The following is a 22,705-nucleotide window of genomic DNA, read 5'->3' on the forward strand; positions in this document are numbered from 1 at the left end:
AGAGGCGGCGCTCCTAGTGGCCGGGGACTTTATTGTAGGAAAACTTGTGTGTTTGAGGTGTTTGAGGCTGACTTACAACTAGGAGAAACGCACAGCACAGACCAACACAGAGCACTGCTCAACACACTCACTCTCTGTAGGTTGGACCACTTTAAAAACATTTTAAACCCCAAGAGTAAGAAACATTAACTTGTTTAATAACTCCAACCCTATATATAAAAAAATACATTTAACTCACTGAGTGGAGGATTCCACTCCATGCTGTTTCTCCTTCTCAGTGGGAGTGTGGGGTCCCTTCTCCCACTGTTACACAACACAAAGCACTTAACACCCAGAACTGTTTGGGGTGTTGTGAGTCAGTCAAAATCACAGATCAAAATCAGGAAAACAAAACATCGGGCAGCATGACTGGAAAAGTGTGCATAAGGAATACACCGTCCTAAACAAGTAATGCTGTTAAGTTAATGCATCGCTTCTGTGACGTATGAATTGTTAGAATGTTGATACATGGCTGAATAGTTCCATCTCACCAAGTCGTTTTCTCGTTACTGGCATCCCGTCCAGTAGTTATCTGATTTTGTTTCTCCTTGTCTTGTAGTTGCTTGTTACTCTCCTGTAACTCCCTTTTTAGATTCACTCCATGTCTCCCCTCATCCTCCTCTTGTTGCCTCCTCTATTTCCTCCAGTTTTCCCATTTCTTCCACCTATGGAAAATACAATGTTATGGATGATTATTTGATTATTAATAATATTCATTTGATGACCCAAAATGTATGTTTCTCTCCACTCGTTTTGTTCTCCACCTTGATATCTAATTGATTACCAATTTTGCATTATTGATTTCTGATTGGCAAATCAATCATCTATTCATTCATCAATACAAAAAGCCTACCTGGTTAAATAAAGGTGAACATTTAAATAAAAAATATATACAAAAACCTTACAGAATTAGTTTTTCTCATCCAGCCTCTGTCAACCGTCATCAGATTATCAACCATTGTAAAATCAACAATAAGAGCACATTATCGATATTATTCCGTTTGACAGGTTAATTAATGACAATCAATACATCGGATAATGTTTAATAATTAACTGATTTATTGATTATCATTCATGAATTAGTCTGTCAAACTGATTGGCTCTGGGAACATGATATATATCAATCTTCTCTCCTCCAGACTCTCACACTTACCAAGCTCACCAGCTGATTCCTCCCTCTTCAGCTTGACCCCCTGGGAGGCTGAACTAATGGTGTAAACCAGAGGCGTGTTATGTGTGGTAGACCACATCACTTGAATACCAGACGAGCAAGATGCAGTGCATCAGGCTACTCCAATAACTCAATCCTCTCTCATGTAGGGACTGTGGGCACCAATGGGATCCGGTTAGCTTCATTAGGTTAATTAACAGCAAGTTTTTATTGGCCCATTTCTGGTCATGAATTTAATCAGTGGAAATGATGGGGTACTACGGTAGATATACTGTACAGTATTGTGGGAGGAGGCAGGGCTATGTAAACCCTTGTGGGTTGTCAATAAACAAAACAGCGAAATAAGTAATTACTCGCCCCAATACCGTGTTCCTAATTGTCCATTATTCAGGATAAGACTAATGATCATGTAAAACAAAATGTATTCATTATGGCCTTCAAATCAACATCTGACATATTATCCAATTGAATGCCAGTGTTTAGGTGTTTATAAACAGTATACTGTCGTAGTGTCGTTATAGAGCACCATCATGGACCAATAAATCCACCGTTGCCGCCTCCTGCTGTTCTCCACGGATGAACTGACGTACAGTGTGTAGAATCCATGATCTTGACTCCCTGATGTCGTTCAGCCTCAAACACGCGTTGCCTCTCTCCAGCTCCTGGGTGATCAGACTCACTCTGCCCTCATAGCCACTCCGCTCTGTCACCTGGCCACTCTTATACAGGTAAATACACTCTGCCCTCTTAAACCGCCTGATCGTCATGAGAACTGCACTGGTCTCAGGTGACATCTTCACCAACATCAGCGTCCGTATCCTCTTCAGGGGTGATGAATTTACACTAATCTGTTCAAGAAAAAAACATTTCTGCTTGAATGACATTTCCATATTCACAAATACTCACATAACACAGCTCAATTAAAAGCTACAAGGATAATGTCAACTCTAAAATACAACACCTATAATTCAAGGCAGATATATTTAATTGAAGAATAAGAAGCACAACATGAATGCAGTGGGAATCTATGATGCAGAAGTAATTTAAAGGAGCTTGGAGGGAAGGAGTCACTGTGGAGCAGTAGAGCTGTTTCGCACAGACACAGGCACAGCTTCAACTCCTCATTTCGAACAGATGACATCCAAAGACACTGTTACACATAAAGAGACATTAAACCTCAAACTCATTTGACTTTACATAATTGGTTTGGTATTGTTGTCCAAAATGTGTAAGAAAAGCTAATAACGAATTCTAAATAATGACGGGCTATGGACTCTGGACCCAGGGACATCACTAGACATTCAGAACATCCGGGGCTCAGCACGACTCAAATGAAGCGCCCCGCTCGCTAGCAGTGAACATTTGAGCGGAAACATAACGCGTTGTTGCATATCGCACTGCTTTCTTAAATGCGCTGTGCTCTCCAGACACCAAATAATCAATACTTCTTAATATTAATTCAATGGATTGTGGTCAGTAAACCCATGGAATATGGGTTTATTTGCTAAAACATGGTATCTACTGTATTAGCAAATACAAATTACAAGTGCATAACTATACAGTCATTTTCCAATAAGAAAATGGTTGGAAAAACTACTCATTTTGTTGCAATGTTTTCATAAACCATGTCCAATATTTGATTGGCAATAAAAAAAAGCCTCATGGTGACTGATGTTGGTCACATTACTGCTAACTAATGTGAGCTAGTCATGATGCATGGACCGTGCAGTTCCAAAATAATCCAAATGATGGGAGCCTAAACCACATGATGGGAGCCTAAACCCACCCATGAATGGGGGGATATAATATGTACAAAAGCATGCACCAAACACTCATGAAAATCATGATTTTATCATATTTATTGTAATAAATCTCAGATTCCAAGGTCAATTAGCTACAGGATAATATTTCTACCTGATTAATTGCACAGAAAAAAATGATTAGCTGTTCAGGAGTCTTATGGCTTGGGGTAGAAGCTGTTGAGAAGTCTCTTGGACCGAGACTTGGCGCTTCGGTACCGCTTGCCGTGCGGTCGCAGAGAGAACCGTCTATGACTAGGGTGGCTGGAGTCTTTGACCATTTTTAGAGCCTTCCTCTGACACCGCCTGGTATAGAGGTTCTGGATGGCAGGAAGCCCCAGTGATATAGTGGGCCGTACGCATTACTCTCTGTAGTGCCTTGCGGTCGGAGGCCGAGCAGTTGCCATACCAGGCAGTGATGCAACCAGCCAGGATGCTCTCGATGGTGCAGCTGTAGAACCTGTTGAGGATCTGGGGACCCATGCCAAATCTTTTCAGTCTCCTGAGGGGGAATAGGCTTTGTCGTGCCCTCTTCATGACTGTCTTGGTGTGTTTGGACCATGATAGTTTGTTGGTGATGTGGACACCAAGGAACTTGAAGCTCTCAACCTGCTCCACTACAGCCCAATTGATGAGAATGGGGGCATGCTCGGTCCTCCTTTTCCTGTAGTCCACAAGCATCTCCTTTGTCTTTCTCACATTGATGTCACCTCTTACCTTCACATGTCTTCACGTCTTTCACTTTACATAAACAATTGTTGACTTAAATCCATAACAATGTTCCACTATTCAAGAAAAACATACTGTACATGAGTACATTCAGACGTACTACTGCGTGGCCACGCATGACTCCAACACCATCATTAAGTCTGCAGACGACACAACGGTGGTAGACCTGATCACAGACAGCGATGAGACAGCCTACAGGGAGTAGGTCAGGGACCTGGCAGTGTTGTGCCAGGACAACAGTCTCTCCCTCAACGTCAAGAAGACCAAGGAGCTGATCGTGGACAACAGGAAATGGGGACGAGCACGCCCACATTCACATCGACGGGGCTGTAGTGGAGTGGGTTGAGAGCTTCAAGTTCCTCGATGTCCACATCACTAAATACTAAACATGGTCCACATACACATCTGCACAGACGGCCTCTTCCCCCTCAGGAGGCTGAAGAGATTTCTCCTGGGCCCTCAGATCCTCAACAGCTGCACCCTTGAGAGCATCTTGACTGACTGCATCACCACATGGTACGGCAAATGCACCGCCCTCGACCGCAAGGCACTACAGAGGGTGGTGGGTTGACCCAGTACATCACTGGGGCTGAGCTCCACGCCATCCAGGACCTCTATATTAGGCGGCGTCAGAGGAATCCTCAAAATATTGCCAAAGACTTCAGCAACACAAGTCATGGATTGTTCTCTCTGCTACCGTCAGCAAGTGGTACCAGAACATCGGGTCTCAGACCAACAGGCTCCGAGTCAGCTTTTATCCACACAAGAAGAACAGCAAGAAGAATGAAATCAGAGTTGGTCCCATGTCACAAGTCGTGCACAAGTTCAGCTGAGAACAGCTGAAGATGGATTTTAAAGAACTGATTGAGTCACTGCTTGACACCAACAAACACCCCATAATATCTGTCCCCCTGCCCTCCCTAAATTGTGGCATTGAATGTTTCAGCAGACGTCATGCCATCCATAACTGGCTATGAGACTATTGCAGCTCTGTGGGTGTAACTTTTACTGACAATTTTGATACCTTCTGGAAACAAAGCCTGTTTTATAAGGAGGATGGGATCCACCCAAATCATTTGGGTTCCTGGGTGCTTTCACAGCATAATGAGGCTGTGTTGAGACAATGACTTATCAATGACACAAGTCCAGCTCAGTTAATCCCTACCATTGTGTCGCTGAGTTGTCATAATGCTTCAGCAAATGTAGTTTATCCCAGGGGCGTTGGAAGACACAATGTAAGCAACCTAATTTATGTCTCTGCTCATCCCACAGGTATTGTATGCAGTAATCATGTGCCTATGAACCAGAGTTATACTGTTAGCACTGAGGCGGTGTGCCCTAGAAGGAAGTCCACTGTGTGCAGCTCACCCTGCACTAACATAGATAACATGAGCATGTCTACTTCTGCTAAGATTCCCAATAAGGCAATGAAATCAATTAAGCATCCCAGAAAAGTGGTAAAAATAGCCCACATGTCACGCCCTGACCTGTTTTCTTTATTATTTCGGTTAGGTCAGGGTGCGACGAGGGTGGTATATGTTTTGTCTTGTCTAGGGTTTTTTGTATATCTATGGGATTTTGGGTATTGTCTAGGTAAATGTAGGTTTATGGTGGCCTGAATTGGTTCCCAATCAGAGACAGCTGTTTATTGTTGTCTCTGATTGGGGATCCTATTTAGGTTGCCATTTTTCCATTTTGGTTTTGTGGGTTATTGTCTATGTGTAGTTGCCTGTCAGCACTCGGTTTATATAGCTTCATGTTCGCTTTGTTAGTTTGTTTAATGTTCATCGTGTAAATAAAGAAGAATGTATTCTAATCATGCTGCCGCCTTGGTCTTCTCGTTACGACGAACGTGACACCACATTAACATATGTAGCTTAAGAAGCAAGGTTCATGAAATTAATAATTTGCTAGTAACAGATGACATTCATATTCTGACAATCTCTTAAACTCACTTAGATATTACCTTTGATGATACAGGGGTCGCAATACATGGTTATAACATCTACAGAAAATACAGAAATGCTGTTTATATTCAGAACCACATTCATGTAAAGTTTAGAGAAGATCTCATGTTAAATACTGTTAAAGTAATATGGCTACAGGTTCATCTGCCTCACCTAAAGCCCATTCTGGTGGGAAGCTGCTATAGACCACCAAGTGCTAACAGTCAGTATCTGGATAACATGTGTGAAATGCTTGATAATGTTTGTGATATCAACAGAGAGGTATATTTTCTGGGTGATTTAAATATTGACTGGCTTTCATCATGCTGCCCACTCAAGAGAAATCTTTCAACTGTAACTCGTGCCTGCAACCTGGTTCAGGTTATCAGTCAACCTGCCAGGATAGTTACAAACAGCACAGGAATGAAATCATCAACATGAAATGATCACATCTTTACTAATGCTGTAGAAATGTGCTTTAAAGCAGTATCCAAATCCATCGGGATATAGTGATCACAATATAGTAGCCATATCTAAGAAAACCAAAGCCTAATATAGTGTATAAGAGGTCTTACGAGAAGTTTTTTAGTGAATCTTATGTGGATGTTAACAATATTTGTTGGTCTGTGGTGTGTAACGAGGAGCAACCAGACGTTGCACTTGACACATTTATGAAATTGCGTATCCCAGTTACTAATAAGCATGCAGCCATTAACAAAATGACTGATTAGCAAACTTTTAAAAAAAACATGAGCTGGCGCACACCCAGAATAATAGTTGTGTGGAGGTGCTAACGGCGAATAAACTATAAACTATCAAAAGAAAGAAAGTCATACACTCCATGTGTAACAACCATCAGGAAGGCACAGTGATGCCGAAACGTTGGTAAATACCCATTAAATTGCTAGGAGATTATACATGGAGTGTGCGTACTTTCTGGTGGAGCACGGGCCTGAGGGCACACTGTGTTGTGAAATCTGTGAATGTATTGTAATGTTTGAAAATTGTATTAACTGCCTTAATTTTGCTGGACCCCAGGAAGAGTAGCTGCTGCTCTGGCAGCAGCTAATGGGGATACATAGTACAAATACACTGGTGCTACTTTGTTTTTTACTCTTATTATTATTATTATAATTAATCCCAACGCCTAGTCAATTGTAGAAAATAGTAAAAATAAAGAAAAACCCTCGAATGAGTAGGTATGTCCAAACTTTTGACTAATACTGTATATATTCAACGTTTTAACCAAAGACTGCAGCTCAGGCCTGTACAAGAAATCTACAGACTTTCACCTTTACTCATATACACCCTTACAGGTAAACTCCTTCTCTCTCTAGTACCTCTCTCCCCTCCTTCTACATGAAGTAGCATGAAGACTGTAGTAAATTCTTTACTTATTATTCACAATCATAATATGAGCCTATTAAGATACTCATGTACAACTGTGAGAAGTTCAGCAACATTCAGTCCAGTTTATTGCCAGCAGATAATAAAGTCTGATTGGTTCTCGAGTCTTGGCTCTATGTATTGTTGTTCCGAAGATCAGTGACCGTGTGACAAACGCATCAACTCAACCGAGGATCAACTTTGATCACAGATCACATAATACAATTTAATGTCACCTGCTGGCAATAAGCACTGTGTGTGTGTTATTTTGATGCCAGCAACCACTCCAGCCTAGCCCTGTCAGATGAACCCTGTTATCCCTGGGATTCAGACAGGAACACCTCACAACTTTGAGGCTACCAGCACACCCTTGTACTTTACTTGCATACATTTCCTCTGAGGATGAGAACTGGGTACACATGCAAAAAGTAATAGCCTTTTTTTCATTTATTTTTTTTCTTTTCAAAACATTGATTTATTTATATAAAAATCTACCAGAGTAATCATGTTCAAGTAATAGGCATGGTATGTATGTCATGAAATGCATAACTTAAAGTTTCAACATGACACCTTGATTGATTTGATATTGTGGGGTAAATAGAGTGTGGTTCTCTCTCTCTGCTAATAGTAGACTTTCTCTAAGTCCCCAACAAAAGTATAATCTTCAGAGTTCTCAGTTTCTGACTCCTCCAGCCCCCCCCCCCCCCGCACTTCTTATTCAATTCCAATTACTCTATACTGAGGAGTGGGGATACGTCCCAAATGGCACCCTGTTCCCAATGAAGTGCACAGGGCCCATGGGAAAAGTAGTGCACTATGGAGAGAGTAGGGTGCTATTTGGGACGTGCCAATTGTATGTCGCCTGTAGCAGTTCCATTGCAGAGAGTAGCTGAACCATTACAAACATAACTCAGCAGAAATACTATTAGGGAGCCCTAGCTCTGAAAATGGCTTCCTCAGGCTTATCTGGATGACTCACGACAGAGTTTCAGTACCACCACGTTAGACTGGCATACACACTGGCAGGTCTACGAAACAACGTTTAGTGCTAGTTGTGTTTTAAATGTTCCTTCTTGCTGTGTGAATCACATTTAAATATATACTATTTCCTCCAAAGTGGTGTGAATGCTGTGTTTTGCGTCTTTATTTTATTTCCCCTGTAATACACTTTATATGCACTAGAGGGCCTCTTCATTCTATGATTGCATCTGACATTACGTTCTCAGTTTAGGACTTAACACACTCATAAGACAAGACATGCGTAAAGCCTTCATTCAGCTGGAAACTTTAACAAGACCAATATTCTGTCCACAATGCTTAATTGGCCTGAAAATGATCACTTCCAACCTCCTATACCACTGAACTATTTTGACTCTGAACTAAAATGGACATTTCAAAATTTCCAATTGTATTTATGTTAATAGCACAGGAGGTTGGTGGCACCTTAACTGGGGAGAACGGGCTTGTGGTATTGACTGGAGCGGAATAGGTGGAATGGTATCAAATACATCAAACACATGGTTTCCCGGGTGTTTGATTCCATTCCATTTGCGCCGTTCCGGCCATTATTATAAGCCGTTCTCCCCTCAGCAGCCTCCTGTGGTTTATAGAATGACCTGAGCGGGAGTCCCTACGTGGGTGATGTGTAAAATCTTGCTCACTGATCAACGGACAACTTTGGGGTTAGGGAGGGTTGCAAACGCTGGCTCTGTCGTGGCTCTACCACAACGTTCTCTTTGTGCCACGTCTTCTCCCTCTCTCATGAGCACTCTGGCATTTAACAACACTGCTTCCTTTAGCTTTGTAGACAAATTTAGCAACATCTGTGAAATGGTGTCCCTGGGAGATTCCTGACACAGAGATTTGATTGTGCTCTCTTTATTTTGGGCATCTGTTTGGCATTTTAACATTTCCTCGCGGTGCACTTTGGGCCCTCTTAGGATTGCCTTAGTGGGGATTTCTCTAGGCCTCGGAGCACTGAGCAGCTGTAGGGTGTCTCCCCCCTGAAACACCATATTCTCCCATTCTTCTATGTGGATTAGGCCAAAAGAGCCTTCTCTGGAGGTGTCTATTAGGTCATCACTCATTGTGACACAAAACATGTACTATAGTGTGGAGCAGTTGCCATAGAAAAACATGGTTTTGCCTAATTAGCCTCTCATCTCTTCAGTTCCAGAGGACTACTAATCAAATGGCTACCCAGACTATTTACAAAGCCCCCACCCCCACCCCCGCCCACGCAGCTGCTACTCTCTGTTATTATCTGTGCATAGTCACTTTAAAATCTCTACCTACATGTACATATTACCTCAATTACCTCGACACCGGTGCCCCTGCACATTGACTCTGTACCGGTACCCCCTGTATATAGCCCCGCTATTGTTATTTGCTGCTGCTCTTAAATGATTTGTTATTCTTATCTCTTACTTTTAAAAAAAATGTATTTTCTTAAAACGGCATTGTTGGTTAAGGTCTTAAGGGTAGGTATTGCACTGTAAGGTCTACACCAGTTGTATTCGGCGCATGTGACAAATAGAATTTGACTTGATTTGACTACTGACATCCTGTCTCCCTGCCTTTCTCAGCCAGCTGAGGCCCTGGCATGTCTGCAACCACCCCCAACCTCCACCAGGAAATCAATGTCTCTCATTCCCATCTCCATCCACACACACACACACACACACACACACACTCCATCTACTATGCGCTGCCTCATCATCAGCTGCAGCATCATGTCTGTGTCTGTCCCACTCACTCCACGGCCTTGGCTGCTCTCCACAGCAGACGTCTGAGAGAGACCCTGCTATTGTTGACTGTTGTTGGTATGTCCATTGTTGCGTATTTTACAGGCATAGCTCTGCTGAGCACTACTGTTCTGTATGTTCATTAGTTCATTTGTGGCGTTTTGTGTACAGAATAATAGGCTAGTTGTTGAGCCCCTAAGGCCTTAATAGAAAGGCCAATTATTGTAGCTATGTGATGAAGGTTATAATATTATGTTAAAAAAAATATATAAAAAAAAGGGCATGATTGTAATGACAATGTTATTTTAGATAGACTTACTGGTTTTGAAACATGTATTAGAATTGTTGTATGTCTGCAATGAGTGGCAAAGGGAACGAATCTGTAACTTCAAATATTGCACATTTACACCTTTAACACTGCATGACCAAAAGTATGTGGACGCCTGCTCATCGAACACCTCATTCTGAAATCATGGGCATGGAGTTGGTCCCCCTTTTGCTGCTGTAACAGCCTCCACTCTTCTGGGAAGGCTTTCCACTAGATGTTGGAACATTACCGCGGGGACTTGCTTCCATTCAGTCACACAGAGCATAGTGAGGTCGGGCACTGATGTTGAGCGATTAGGCCTGGCTCGCAGTCGCCGTTCCAATTAATCCCAAAGGTGTTTGATGGGGTTGAGGTCAGGGATCTGTGCAGACCAGTCAAGTTCTTCCACACCGATCTCGACAAACAATTTCTGCATGGACCTTGTTTTGTGTACGGGGACATTGTCATGCTGAAAAAGGAAAGGACCTTCCCCAAACTTTTGCACAAAATTGGAAGAACAGAACCATCTAGAATGTCATTGTATGTTGCAGCTTTATAAGATTCCCCTTCACTGGAACAAAGGGGCCGAGCACGAACCATGAAAAACAGCCCCAGACCATTATTCCTCCTCCATCAAACTGTACAGTTGGCACTATGCATTGGGGCAGGTAGTGTTCTCTTGGCATCTGCCAAAACCAGATTTGTCCGTCGGACTGCCAGATGGTGAAGCGTGATTAATCACTCCAGAGAACGCGTTTCCACTGCTCCAGAATCCAATGGCAGTGAGCTTTACTCCTCTACAGTTGACGCTTGGCATGGTGATCTTAGGCTTGTGTGCAGTTCTTGTGCTGACATTGCTAACAGAGGCAGTTTGGAACTCGGTAGTGAGTGTTGCAACCGAGGACAGACAATTTTATGTGCTATGTGCTTCAGCACTCGCCGGTCCTGTTCTGTGAGCTTGTGTGGCCTACCACTTCGCGGCTGGGCTGTTGTTGTTCCTAGAGGTTTCTACTTCACAATAACAGCACTTACAGTTGACCAGGGCAGCTCTAGCAGGACAACATTTTGACAAACTGACTTGTTGGAATGGTGACATCTTATGACAGTAGCACGTTGAAAGTCACTGAGCTCTTCAGTCAGGCCATTCTGCTGCCAATGTTTGTCTATGGAGATTGCATGGCTGTGTGCTCGATTTGATACACCTGTCAACAACGGGTGTGGCTGTGAAATAGCCGAATCCACTAATTTGAAGGGTTGTCTACATACTTTTGTATATATAGTGTACTTTTTCACAAACCTCATCAGTGGATGCTGCTGAGGGGAGGACGGCTCATAATAAAGTATGGCTGGAACTGAACAAATGGAATGGCATCCATTCGATTTGATACCATTCCACTTATTCCACTCCAGCCATTACCACAAGACAGTCATGCCCTATATTAAGGTACAACTTCATTAAGGGACTTCATCATTTCACATTAACAGATGTGAAACAGCGTATCTTCATGCTTTGCCCATATTTGTAGCCTAAAATGTCACTTTCATCAACTGACTCAGTGACAGTGTATTTGATTGACGTAATCAAGCCAGTAAAAAAAATGGCGAGAAACCAAACAGAGAAGGAGAATGTCAGAACGTGTAAGTCACCAACAACACGATTTGGAGCATTTAATGGTATGAGGTCAGCCTCTCTCTCTGCATTGTGTCCCTGATGCGATGTGTGTAGCCAACTGACCCCTAATATGACATGACTGATGCTCTGTTGTATCAGGCTGTGTTGTTTAATATTGCCACTGTGCATCTGGAGAACCTCTGCTCTCCATGGAAACTCTCCCCAAGCTGATGTCATCCTCTCAAAAGCAATGGGACTCCACCCTGTTAGCAACACATTATCTGATATCTTCTACTCAGTAGTAGAAGTAGGCCTAATAGATTGTTTTGCCTTTTTTTCTCTCAACCTTCAGTATTGTGAATATTCTATCCTATGCCTATCTATAATGGCTGTAAATGAAGATTTCCCAACTATCCTAATTCTTCTGGGCTATGAGGCTTAAATACTGGACTTGGATTAGTGTAATTGTAAGGTTGTTAAGGTTGTTATAAACAGGTTATACACCGGTTATACACCATGAACGGGTCTGCATCTACCAGCATGCAACGCTACACAACATCGTCTCCTTAACTACGTTTTTGGCAAAGCCAAGTAGAAGGCTTGTCTCTGAAAGGGCTCATTGTGTAGAGATGTGATTGTGTGTGTGTGTGCGGTGTAATCGGTGACGTATGAGTAGACTAGACTCTTTACTGTATTCGTTGGGTCAGCACTGCAGAGATTAGCTTGCTACACAGACAGGGATTCCTAAACCCGAATCATGCACATCGTCATTACAACTAAATGGGAGTGGAGCAGAAATTGTGCAAGATATGGATAGATTCCGTTGGTCCTATAAATATTGCGCGGTCGTTGCTTCGATTCAAGTTTCCACAAAGTCCCCCATTCCATTATAATGCTTCTCGGGGAGTCGGCTCTTTGGAACCATCGTGGTGTGCTGATTTCCTCACGTGTGTTTTCTGTTAAAAGTGGCGAGGCTGGGATAAACACAGGAACATTTGCAAACAAGAGGCATTAGCGCGGGTACATTTGTTTCGTTTTTTTTTTTGTGACTTGATTTCTGAAGTCGAGGAGAAAGGTGTAACGTTAGGTAGTTGTAGTTGTGATCCAGCAACAAAAAAACAAGCTGAAACATGGGGAACGCAGGGAGTATGGACCAGCAAACTGATTTCAGGGGGCATAACATGCCTCTGAAGCTGCCTATGCCGGAGCCAGGCGAATTGGAGGAGAGATTCGCAATCGTTTTGGTATGTTCACAAATTCAAAGTGCTTTCTTATCGAACCTTGATAAGTTTCCCATTTGTCTTTGCGCCATTCCTACTTTGCGCTGGCACGGCAGCGGTGTTGGTCCGACCGTTACCTAGCTACTCCGCTCAGTCGTCCTCTCAACTCAAACCATGTTCCACCGTTTGTGTTTAGCTACAGTAGCAAGCTAAATTGGAATATCACGATGAGATAGACGTTGCAACAATTGATCTCTTTGGTTTACTTGACACGTTTTTTTCTTCTTTCATTGATCGCATCAAATAATCAATGGGAGAGGGTAGAAAACCACGTGAACAAAATCTGTCACGCAAATTCATCCGAAAAGCACACAATCCAAGTATCTATCTAGTAGTCTGTGAAGTCAATTACCTTTGTTTTAGCGGTGAAGTTATATATGGAGGAAACTGAACTCTACTCAGCAAGTTGACTCCCTGGTTGATTTGATATGTAAACCTCAGCAATTTAAAGTAGGACAGCTGTTTGTTTGCCCCATCGGCCCTATCTTGCAAATTCGAAAATGCCTTTCTGAGTGGGACATTCAGTGTTCAGTGAGAATGCTTGTTTATCAGCCTGTATATGCCAAGGCTAGGTTTACTTGTACCTACGCCGCTTCTGTAAATGTGATGTGTTAGCCAACTGTGTATACTAAATAACCAATTGAACAGCGAGCTGTCTTGACAAAATTAGTAACCTAGCTAGTTGATTTAAGCTAATCCTGCTCAATTCATTTTATCTTCCATTTTCTGTACTTTAAGCTAATTCATGCATTGATTACTATACTACACATTTGCAATGTTTCAGCATCCTAAAACATGGCATTACGTACCAAGCATAACAACAACATAGCCTGTTCAGAGATTCTGGGGGGTTAGATCAGTGAAGGGCTCAGGGGTGTAAAAGCCTGGTTTTGTGAGGTCGTGTAGATGTGGGTCAGACATGGTTGTAGTCAGACCTAATACTCCGCTACAAGGTGGCTAGGTGAGTCTGTTGTGGGACCTGGTCGCCTGCAACACAATTAGCCCAACACAGACCTACTAAGAAGGTTATGCAGTGCCATGTGACTTCAGAGCTCCTGCAACAGTACCTGTCAGAAGGAACGGTTTGATTTAAGAAGGAAAAACTGTAACTAAAACTGTTTTACTCTATGTTTCTGTGTTTTCCAATGTATTATGCCTTGGGCTATGGCCTGTTACTCTGTTTGCTGACTGGTGCTGCCCCAAGCCATTTAGACTGTTATTAGGCTACCTAATGGAGCAATTGTTTTTTATGTGGGAGTCACTAATACATGTCACAGTGTTCTCGTTGGGGTGTAATTGCTGCATGTTTCGGCGGAGAGGGAGGCAGGGAGCAGACCTCTGGCCAGAGGGGTGCCCTTACAAAAAAAAGATAACAGTTCTGAAACTGCAGTAAAAGTGCAGTAACTGCAGTCGACTGTGTTATTTTGGACTCAGTAATTGCAGCCTACTGCAGTTCTACTGCATTCTAACTACAGTTATACTACAGTATACTGCAGTTATACAGCACTCTGACGGCAATCTTTTTTTCCGTAAGGTAGTGCGTCCCAAATGGCGCCCTATTCCCTATGTAATGCACTACTTTTGACCAGAACTCTATGGGCCCTGGTCAAAAGTAGTGCACTGTGGAATAGAGTGCCATTTGAGCCACAGCCAGGGTTGACGTCACACTGCCTAGGCCTACCAGGGGATTGAAGGCTTCTTCCTAATCCCGTCTGCTTTTAGGATAACCTGGCTGCTTTTCATGATCTGTGAACAACACCAAGGAATGCCTGGCTTGAACGCCTGCCTGCCTGGCCTCCTTTTCAACTAAAAAAGGAGGCTAGAGGAACCAAATGTAACCACTTTACGGCGCTATAGGAAGGATACTGTATCATTGAGTTCACTGAAACTGTTAGTTGTCGGTAAGCTTTTCCCGACACGCTCATAACCTGTATTTATTTCCCCCTGTAAAGGTCATTGATGGACTAATGAGTCATACTCTAAACATATCCTATTAGTTAATGCTACTGGTTGAATCCCTTAAGCACAGGCTAAAATAACACAGTGGGTCTGGTTGCACCAGGAGTGATCAGTCGCTCACTGAAGAGGGATGGATGTGAGAATGAAGGAGTACCAGCTAGACTGGATCCTTGGGCGAGTTGAGTGTTTTAATCACCAGCACAGCGTTATTTACTGCTATTTAAACCCCGCTGATTGTCAGTAATGCCCGCTGGCCGGCGGCGCCACGAATTGCCCGAGTGTGCGTGTGACTCAGATGAGTGTGTCACTTCAGCCTGCAAGGCTAATGATTGAAAAACTGTATTGGGCCCCTCAATGATTGATCCAAAACCACCATGCATCCTTCACTGATTGATAAGCATGGGTTAAACTGCATCAAGCAGTCAGCAGGAGGAGCAGTCAGCAGGAGGATGACGGTTTCACGGATTGGATGCTATCACTGCCCATTTTCTTTCTTCACCAACATTTTAATCAGTGTAAGTAGGACTTTTGTAAAACAGGCTACTTCTTTGATAAAACAGATATTTTCTACAGCTGCACCATCGAGAGCATCCTGACTAGAGGTCGACCGATTATGATTTTTCCACGCCGATACCGATTATTGGAGGACAAAAAAAGCTGCTACCGATTAAATGCCCGATTTTTATTTGTAATAATGACAATTACAACAATACTGAATAAACACTTATTTTAACTTAATATAATACATCAATCAAATCAATTTAGCCTCAAGTAAATAATGAAACATGTTCAATTTGGTTTATATAATGCAAAAACAAAGTGTTGGAGAAGAAAGTAAAAGTGCAATATGTGCCACTTAAGAAAGCTAACGTTTAAGTTCCTTGCTCAGAACATGAGAACATATGAAAGCTGGTGTTTCCTTTTAACATGAGTCTTCAATATTCCCAGGTAAGAAGTTTTAGGTTGTAGTTATTATAGGAATTATAGGACTATTTCTCTCTATACCATTTGTATTTCATATACCTTTGACTATTGGATGTTCTTGTAGACACTTGTATTGCCAGTGTAACAGTATAGCTTCCGTCCCTCTCCTTGCTCCTCCCTGGGCTCGAACCAGGAACACAACGACAACAGCCACCCTCGAAGCAGCGTTCCCCATGCAGAGCAAGGGGAACAACTACTCCAAGTCTCAGAGCGAGTGACGTTTGAAGCGCTATTAGCGCGCACCCCGCTAACTAGCTAGCCATTTCACATCACATCGTTACACCAGCCTAATCTCGGGAGTTGATAGGCTTGAAGTCATAAACAGCAGAGCTGCTGGCAAAATGCACGAAAGTGCTGTTTGAATGAATGCTTATGAGCCTGCTGGTGCCTACTGTCACTCAGTCAGACTGCTCTATCAAATCATAGACTTAATTATAACATAATAACACACTGAAATGCAAGCCTTAGGTCGTTAATATGGTGGAATCTGTAAACTATCATCTCGAAAACAAGATGTTTATTCTTTCAGTGAAATACGGAACCGTTCTGTATTTTATCTAACGGGTGGCATCCATCAGTCTAAATATTCCTGTTACATTGCACAACTTTCAATGTTATGTCATAATTACGTAAAATTCTGGCAAATTAGTTCGCAATGAGCCAGGCGGCCCAAACTGTTGCATATACCCTGACTCTGCGTGCAATGAACGCGAGAGAAGTGACACAATTTCACCTGGTTAATATTGCCTGCTAACCTGGATTTATTTTAGCTAAATATTCAGGTTTAAAAATATATACTTCTGTGTATTGATTTTAAGAAAAGCATTGGTGTTTATGGTTAGGTACATGTTGGAGCAACGACAGTCCTTTTTCGCGAATGCGCACTGCATCGATTATATGCAACGCATGACATGCTAGATAAACTAGTAATATCATCAATCATGTGTAGTTATAACTAGTGATTATGATTGATTAAGTGTAATACTAGCTAGCAACTTACCTTGGCTTCTTACTGCATTCGCGTAACAGGCGGGCTCCTCGTGAGGCAGGTGGTTAGAGCGTTGGACTAGTTAAGCAGGCTTACACTCAACCGTAAGGTTGTAAGATTGAATCCCCGAGCTGACAAGGTAAAAATCTGTCGTTCTGCCCCTGAACACGGCAGTTAACCCACAGTTCCTAGGCCATCATTGAAAATAAGTATGTGTTTTTAACTAAATAAAGATTAAATAAAGGTGTAAAAAAAAACGGTGTCCAAAATAACCGATTTCTGATTGTTATGAAAACTTGAAATCAGTCCTAATTAATCGGCCATTCCGATTAATTGGTCGACCTCTAATCCCTGACTGGTTGCATCACTGCCTGGTACGGCAATTGCTTGGCCTCCGACCGCGAGGCACTACAGAGGGTAGTGTGTACGGCCCAGTACATCACTGGGGTTAAGCTGCCTGCTATCCAGGACCTCTACACCAGGCGGTGTCAGAGGAAGGCCCTAAAAAACAGCAATGCTATATTGCAGTGGCTTATATATTTACATTTACTTTTGAGTAATTTAGCAGACATTCTTGTCCAGAGCAACTAGGGTGGCTTGCTCAAGGGCACATCGACAGATTTTTCACCTAGTCGGCTCAGGTATTCAAACCAGCGACCTTTTGGTTACTGGCCCAATGCTCTTAACCGTTAGGCTACCTGCCGTCCTATACAAGGTCTTTTAAATAGCCACGGTAACAGAATGATGCTAGACTCAGATTTTACATTTTTAAATATATTTCAAACAAAAACCAATGATTGCAAAGTTCAATAAACCATACAACTCTATGCTCAAGTACGATTTTTAACAATTTCCACTGAAGATTTTACAGAAACACATTTACTTTATGAACAGTGCAGATGTAAAGTTTGGTAACAGAATGACGGTTTGTGCTGTTTGTGCCGTCATTCTGTTACCAAACTTTACATCCGCACTGTTCTTAAAGTAAATGTTGTTTTTGTAAAATATTCAGTGGAAATTGTTAAACGTCGTCCTTGTGCAGAGTCGTATGGTTTGTTTAACTTTGCAATCATTGATTTTTGTTTGACATAAGCTACATTTTAAAGTAAAAAAATCTTGAGTCAGCATCATTCTTTTGCTTTGGAATTGCCCCTTAAGCTTAGTTCAGATACATAAGAAGAGACACGACACAACGGTTTTTAAGGAGTTTGTATGATCTGAACGGCCTAGTTTTAGAACGTCTAATTTCGTCGGCTGGAGTTTCCAAGACTCATCATGTCAAATCTTTAGTCTCAAGCGAGACAGATTTATTTAGCCAAACAAAGAACAGTGCACTAATGCTCTGTGTTCAGCCAGGTAGGTAGCTAGCCAAACAGAGAGCTAGCTAGCTATTTTGCTGCACATAGCTAACCTAGTTTCCTGACATTCATCTGACAAGTCACAAAGTGTACCCTGTTTCTGGTGCATGTATTCCATGACACTCAAGTTTGCTAAAGCACCTTGCTACAACAAGTGGCAACTTTGTTTGAAAGTTTCATCTGTCGTTTTAAAAGACACCGTTACCATGGAAATGGGCTCAACAGCACCTCTCACCTGCCCCGTCTTTAGTCAACCAGTTGTACAACACAACATTCTCAAACTAGCTCATTTTATCTCGTCTCATTTCATGTCGGCTGTTGTATCTGAACTGGGCTTTACAGTTCATTTTCCAAATGTATTTAAAAATAAAATTAGAACATGTTTAGCTCCCTCTTAATCTGAACATTAGCCATCTAGAGGGTAGCTGCTATGGCCTGACTAACTCCTACATTGAGAAACCAGGTGGAGTAAACAGGGTTGGGAGGGATTTGACTACATGAAAGCAGTTGACCTCCATGTTCAGCTGACAACTGTGTTTTTTTTAGGCTATGTGTTGCACTCATTACAGCATTCTGTTTAGGGGGTCACAATTTTTTATTTTTATTTTATTTATCTGTTTTTTTACCAGGTAAGTTGACTGAGAACACCTTCTCATTTGCAGCAATGACCTGGGGAATAGTTACAGGGGAGAGGAGGGGGAGGAATGAGCCAATTGTAACCTGGGGATTATTAGGTGACCATGATGGTTTGAGGGTCAGATTGGGAATTTAGCCAGGACACCAGGGTTAACACCCCTACTCTTACAATAAGTGCCATGGGATCTTTAATGAACTCAGAGAGTCGGGACACCCGTTTAACATCCCATCTGAAAGACGGCACCCTACACAGGGCAGTGGGATATTTTATTTAGACCAGAGGAAAGAGTGCCTCCTACTGGCACCACTTCCAGCAGCATCTGGTCTCCCATCCAGGGACTGACCAGGACCAACCCTGCTTAGCTTCAGAAGCAAGCCAGCAGTGGTATGCAGGGTGGTATACTGCTGGCTAGTAGCTGTGTAGTAACACTAATTACTCTACTAACATGTTGTTACATTGGCTAATAAATAGCCCAATTTGAGTGGATTTGTATACACCCAGTCTACAATCTATTAGGTACGCCCATCTAGTACCCGGTCGGACCCCCCTTTGCCTCCAGAACAGCCTGAATTCTTTGGGGCAGGTTGTGTCATTCAAACGTTGCTCAATTGGTATCAAGGAACCAGACGTGTGCCAGGATAACATTCCCCACACCATTACACCACCGCCACCAGCCTGTACTGGCAGGATGTGGTCATGGCGTCATACTGCTTACGCCAAATCCTGACTCTGCCATCAGCCCACAGGACTGCCACTGACTGGATGTTATTTGTAGTGTTGTGGTTCGAGCGTTGGGCCAGTAACCGAAAGGTTGCAAGATCTAATCACCGAGCTGACAAGGAAAAATCTGTCGTTCTGCCCCTGAACAAGGCAGTTAACTGTTCCTAGGCCGTCATTGAAAAGAAGAATTTGTTCTTAACTGACTTGCCTAGTTAAATAAAGGCAAAATGTTGCTCAAAATCAAACAGTAACTGAATGCCTCGAATGCCTGTCTGCTTTATATAGCAGGCCACGTGACTCACTGTCTGTAGGAGCGAACCATTTTCATGAATGAGTGGTGTACTTAATAAACTGGCCACTGAGTGTATTTGTACTTGGACAGTAATCATAAGAATAGAGTCAACATTGAGAACAGATTTAGTGCACTACAGGTAGGCTTTTCCTGGGAAATTCAAGGCTTGCTGTTGGCTGATTCCACTAAGCCTAACTGTTTCCCCTGACAAAGCACATTGCCTTCCATTGATACAGCTGCTGCAGGGGACTTGAAGCGACGGCTGAGATTTAAACTAGACATAATTGTCATGCAAGGCCTCCGTCAAGATAAGGCAAAGTATTTCACATACGACCTTGACCAGGGAGAGAAACAAGTATAATGTAAACGTCCATTATAAGCTTAGGCTACAGACTTGTAATCTTCCATGTAGATTTGATTAAATAGTAGGAATTTCATTTCCAATAACATGTTTTTGCTCGAAAGACTGTTTTTACTTGTAAGCCTAATCCTTTCTCTCTTAATACTTTCTGGCTGTAAAAATGTATATTTTGTGTGAATAGGCCACATGGCCGATTAGTGATGGGGAGAATAAATAAATACAGTATCGGGATATTCTTTTTTGTGATAGCCTACATCGTTAATATTATTATCAGATCTTCAACCAAAACCTAACATTAGATAAAGGAAACCTGAGTGAACAAATAACACAACAATTCTATATTTATTTCATGAACAATGTAATGCAACACCCATTGCCCCTGCGTGAAAAAGTAATTGCTCCCTTACACTCAATAATTCGTCGTGCCACCTTGAGCTCCAATGCTTCCTGTAGTTGTTGATCAGTCTCTCATGTTGCTGCGAAGGAATTTTGGCCCACTCTTTCATGCATAACTGCTTTAACTCAGCAACATTTGTGGGGTTTCAAGCATGAACTGCTCATTTTAAGTCCTGCCACAACATCTTAATTGGGATTAGGGCTGGACTTTGACTAGGCCATTCCAAAACTTCCAAAACATTTTATGTTGTTGTTGCCGTTTTCATGTAGACTTGTTGTGTGTTTTCCATCATTCTCTTGCGGCGTGACCCAGCTGTGCTTCAGCTTCAGCTCACAGACGGATGACCTGACATTCTCCTGTAGAATTATATGATACAGAGCAGAATTCAGGGTTCCTTCTAATTAAGGCAAGTCATCCAGGTCCTGGGGCAGCAAAGCATCCCCAAACCATCACACTACCACCACAATATGTACAATAGTAACCTTAGGGTAATGAGTGAATTAAGGAGTAAATAACAATGGAACAATCTGGACATTTAAAAACGTTTTTTTTGCGTTGTGTACTTTTTGCTTGATCCGCCATTTTTGAAATATAACTAGTTAAACACTTTAAAAAGCAAAGTGGGCCACATGAGCAAAACTGAATGGATACCGTTTACAGTGGTTAAATACTATAAGTAGAGTAAAAAAAGAAACTTGGAATCCAGTTTCCATGACAAGCTCCTCAAGTAGCCTAAAGTACCTTCCTTGTAGCCACTACACTTGACTGGAAGTGTATCTGCTGATAAGTCTTTGTTTTGGCACCTTTCCTATTCGCTCTGAGTCAATTGTGGCTCTAGCTCTGGTCCTGGGAGTCGTTCGGGTGTGCTCTCGCGGTCCTTCGACCGAACGACTCCCCGGACCAGAGCTATTGTGGCTCTAGCTCTTGTCTGGGGTGTCGTTCGGGTGTGCTCTAGCGGTCCTTCGACCGAACGACTCCCTGAACCAGAGCTATTGTGGCTCTAGCTCTGGCCTGGGGTGTCGTTCGGGTGTGCTCTAGCGGTCCTTCGACCGAACGACTCCCTGAACCAGAGCTATTGTGGCTCAAGAGCCCCACCATCCACTTAACAGCATTGCAGTTGAATGGCACTTGAGGTCTACATGAGCAGACAATGTACACTACCAGTCAAAATGTTTGGACACCTCCTCATTTCAGGGTTTTTCTTAATTTGGACTATTTCCTTCATTATGGAATAGTAGTGAAGACATCAAAACTATGAAATAGCACATACTGTATGGAATCATGTAGTAACCAAAAAAGTGTTAAACAAATGAAAATATATTTTATATTTGAGATTCTTCAAAGTAGCCACCTTTTGCCTTGATGACAGCTTTGCACACGCTTGGCATTCTCTCAACCAGCTTCATTAAGTTTGCAGATGACACAACAGTGGTAGGCCTGATCACCGACAACGATGAGACAGCCTATAGGGAGGAGATTAGAGCCCTGGCCGTGTGAGGGCCAGGTATGGTAACTGCTCGGCCTCTGACCACAAGGCACTACAGAGTGTAGTGCGAATCGCCCAGTACATCACTGGGGCAAAGCTTCCTGCCATCCAGGACCTATATACCAGGTGGTGTCAGAGGAAGGCCCTAAAAATGGTCAAAGACTCCGGCCACCCTAGTTAAAGGGTGGCCGGAGAGATAGATATATATATATATATTAACTGCACTGTTGGTTAGGGGCTCGTAAGTAAGCATTTCACTGTAAGGTCTACAGCTGTTGTATTCGGCATATGTGACTAATACAATTTGATTTGATTTGATGAGGTAGTCATCTAGAATTCACTTAACAGGTGTGCCTTGTTAAAAGTACATTTGTGGAATTTATTTTCTTCTCAGTGCGTTTGAGCCAATCGTTTGTGTTGTGACAAGGTAGGGGTGGTATACAGACGATAGCCCTACTTGATAAAAGACCAAGTCCATATTATGGCAAGAACAGCTCAAATAAGCAAAGA

At 42.5% G+C, this 22,705-nt stretch overlaps 1 protein-coding gene across 4 annotated transcripts in view; it reads left to right on the forward strand.

The window, feature by feature from the left end:
- The first annotated feature begins 12,409 nt into the window (after positions 1-12,409).
- Positions 12,410-22,705, forward strand: part of LOC109865899 (formin-like protein 2) — a 77,041-nt gene continuing 66,745 nt past the window's right edge. For 3 of the 4 annotated variants that reach the window (XM_031794318.1, XM_031794321.1, XM_031794326.1), the window contains exon 1: positions 12,864-12,977. In XM_031794318.1, coding sequence (XP_031650178.1) covers positions 12,864-12,977 — 114 coding nt within the window. Of the gene's footprint in view, positions 12,978-22,705 lie in introns of all 4 variants that reach the window. The other variant, XM_031794313.1, reaches the window with a different exon arrangement.

Source organism: Oncorhynchus kisutch, linkage group LG2 (genome assembly GCF_002021735.2).
Source record: "Oncorhynchus kisutch isolate 150728-3 linkage group LG2, Okis_V2, whole genome shotgun sequence".
NCBI lineage: Eukaryota > Metazoa > Chordata > Actinopteri > Salmoniformes > Salmonidae > Oncorhynchus > Oncorhynchus kisutch.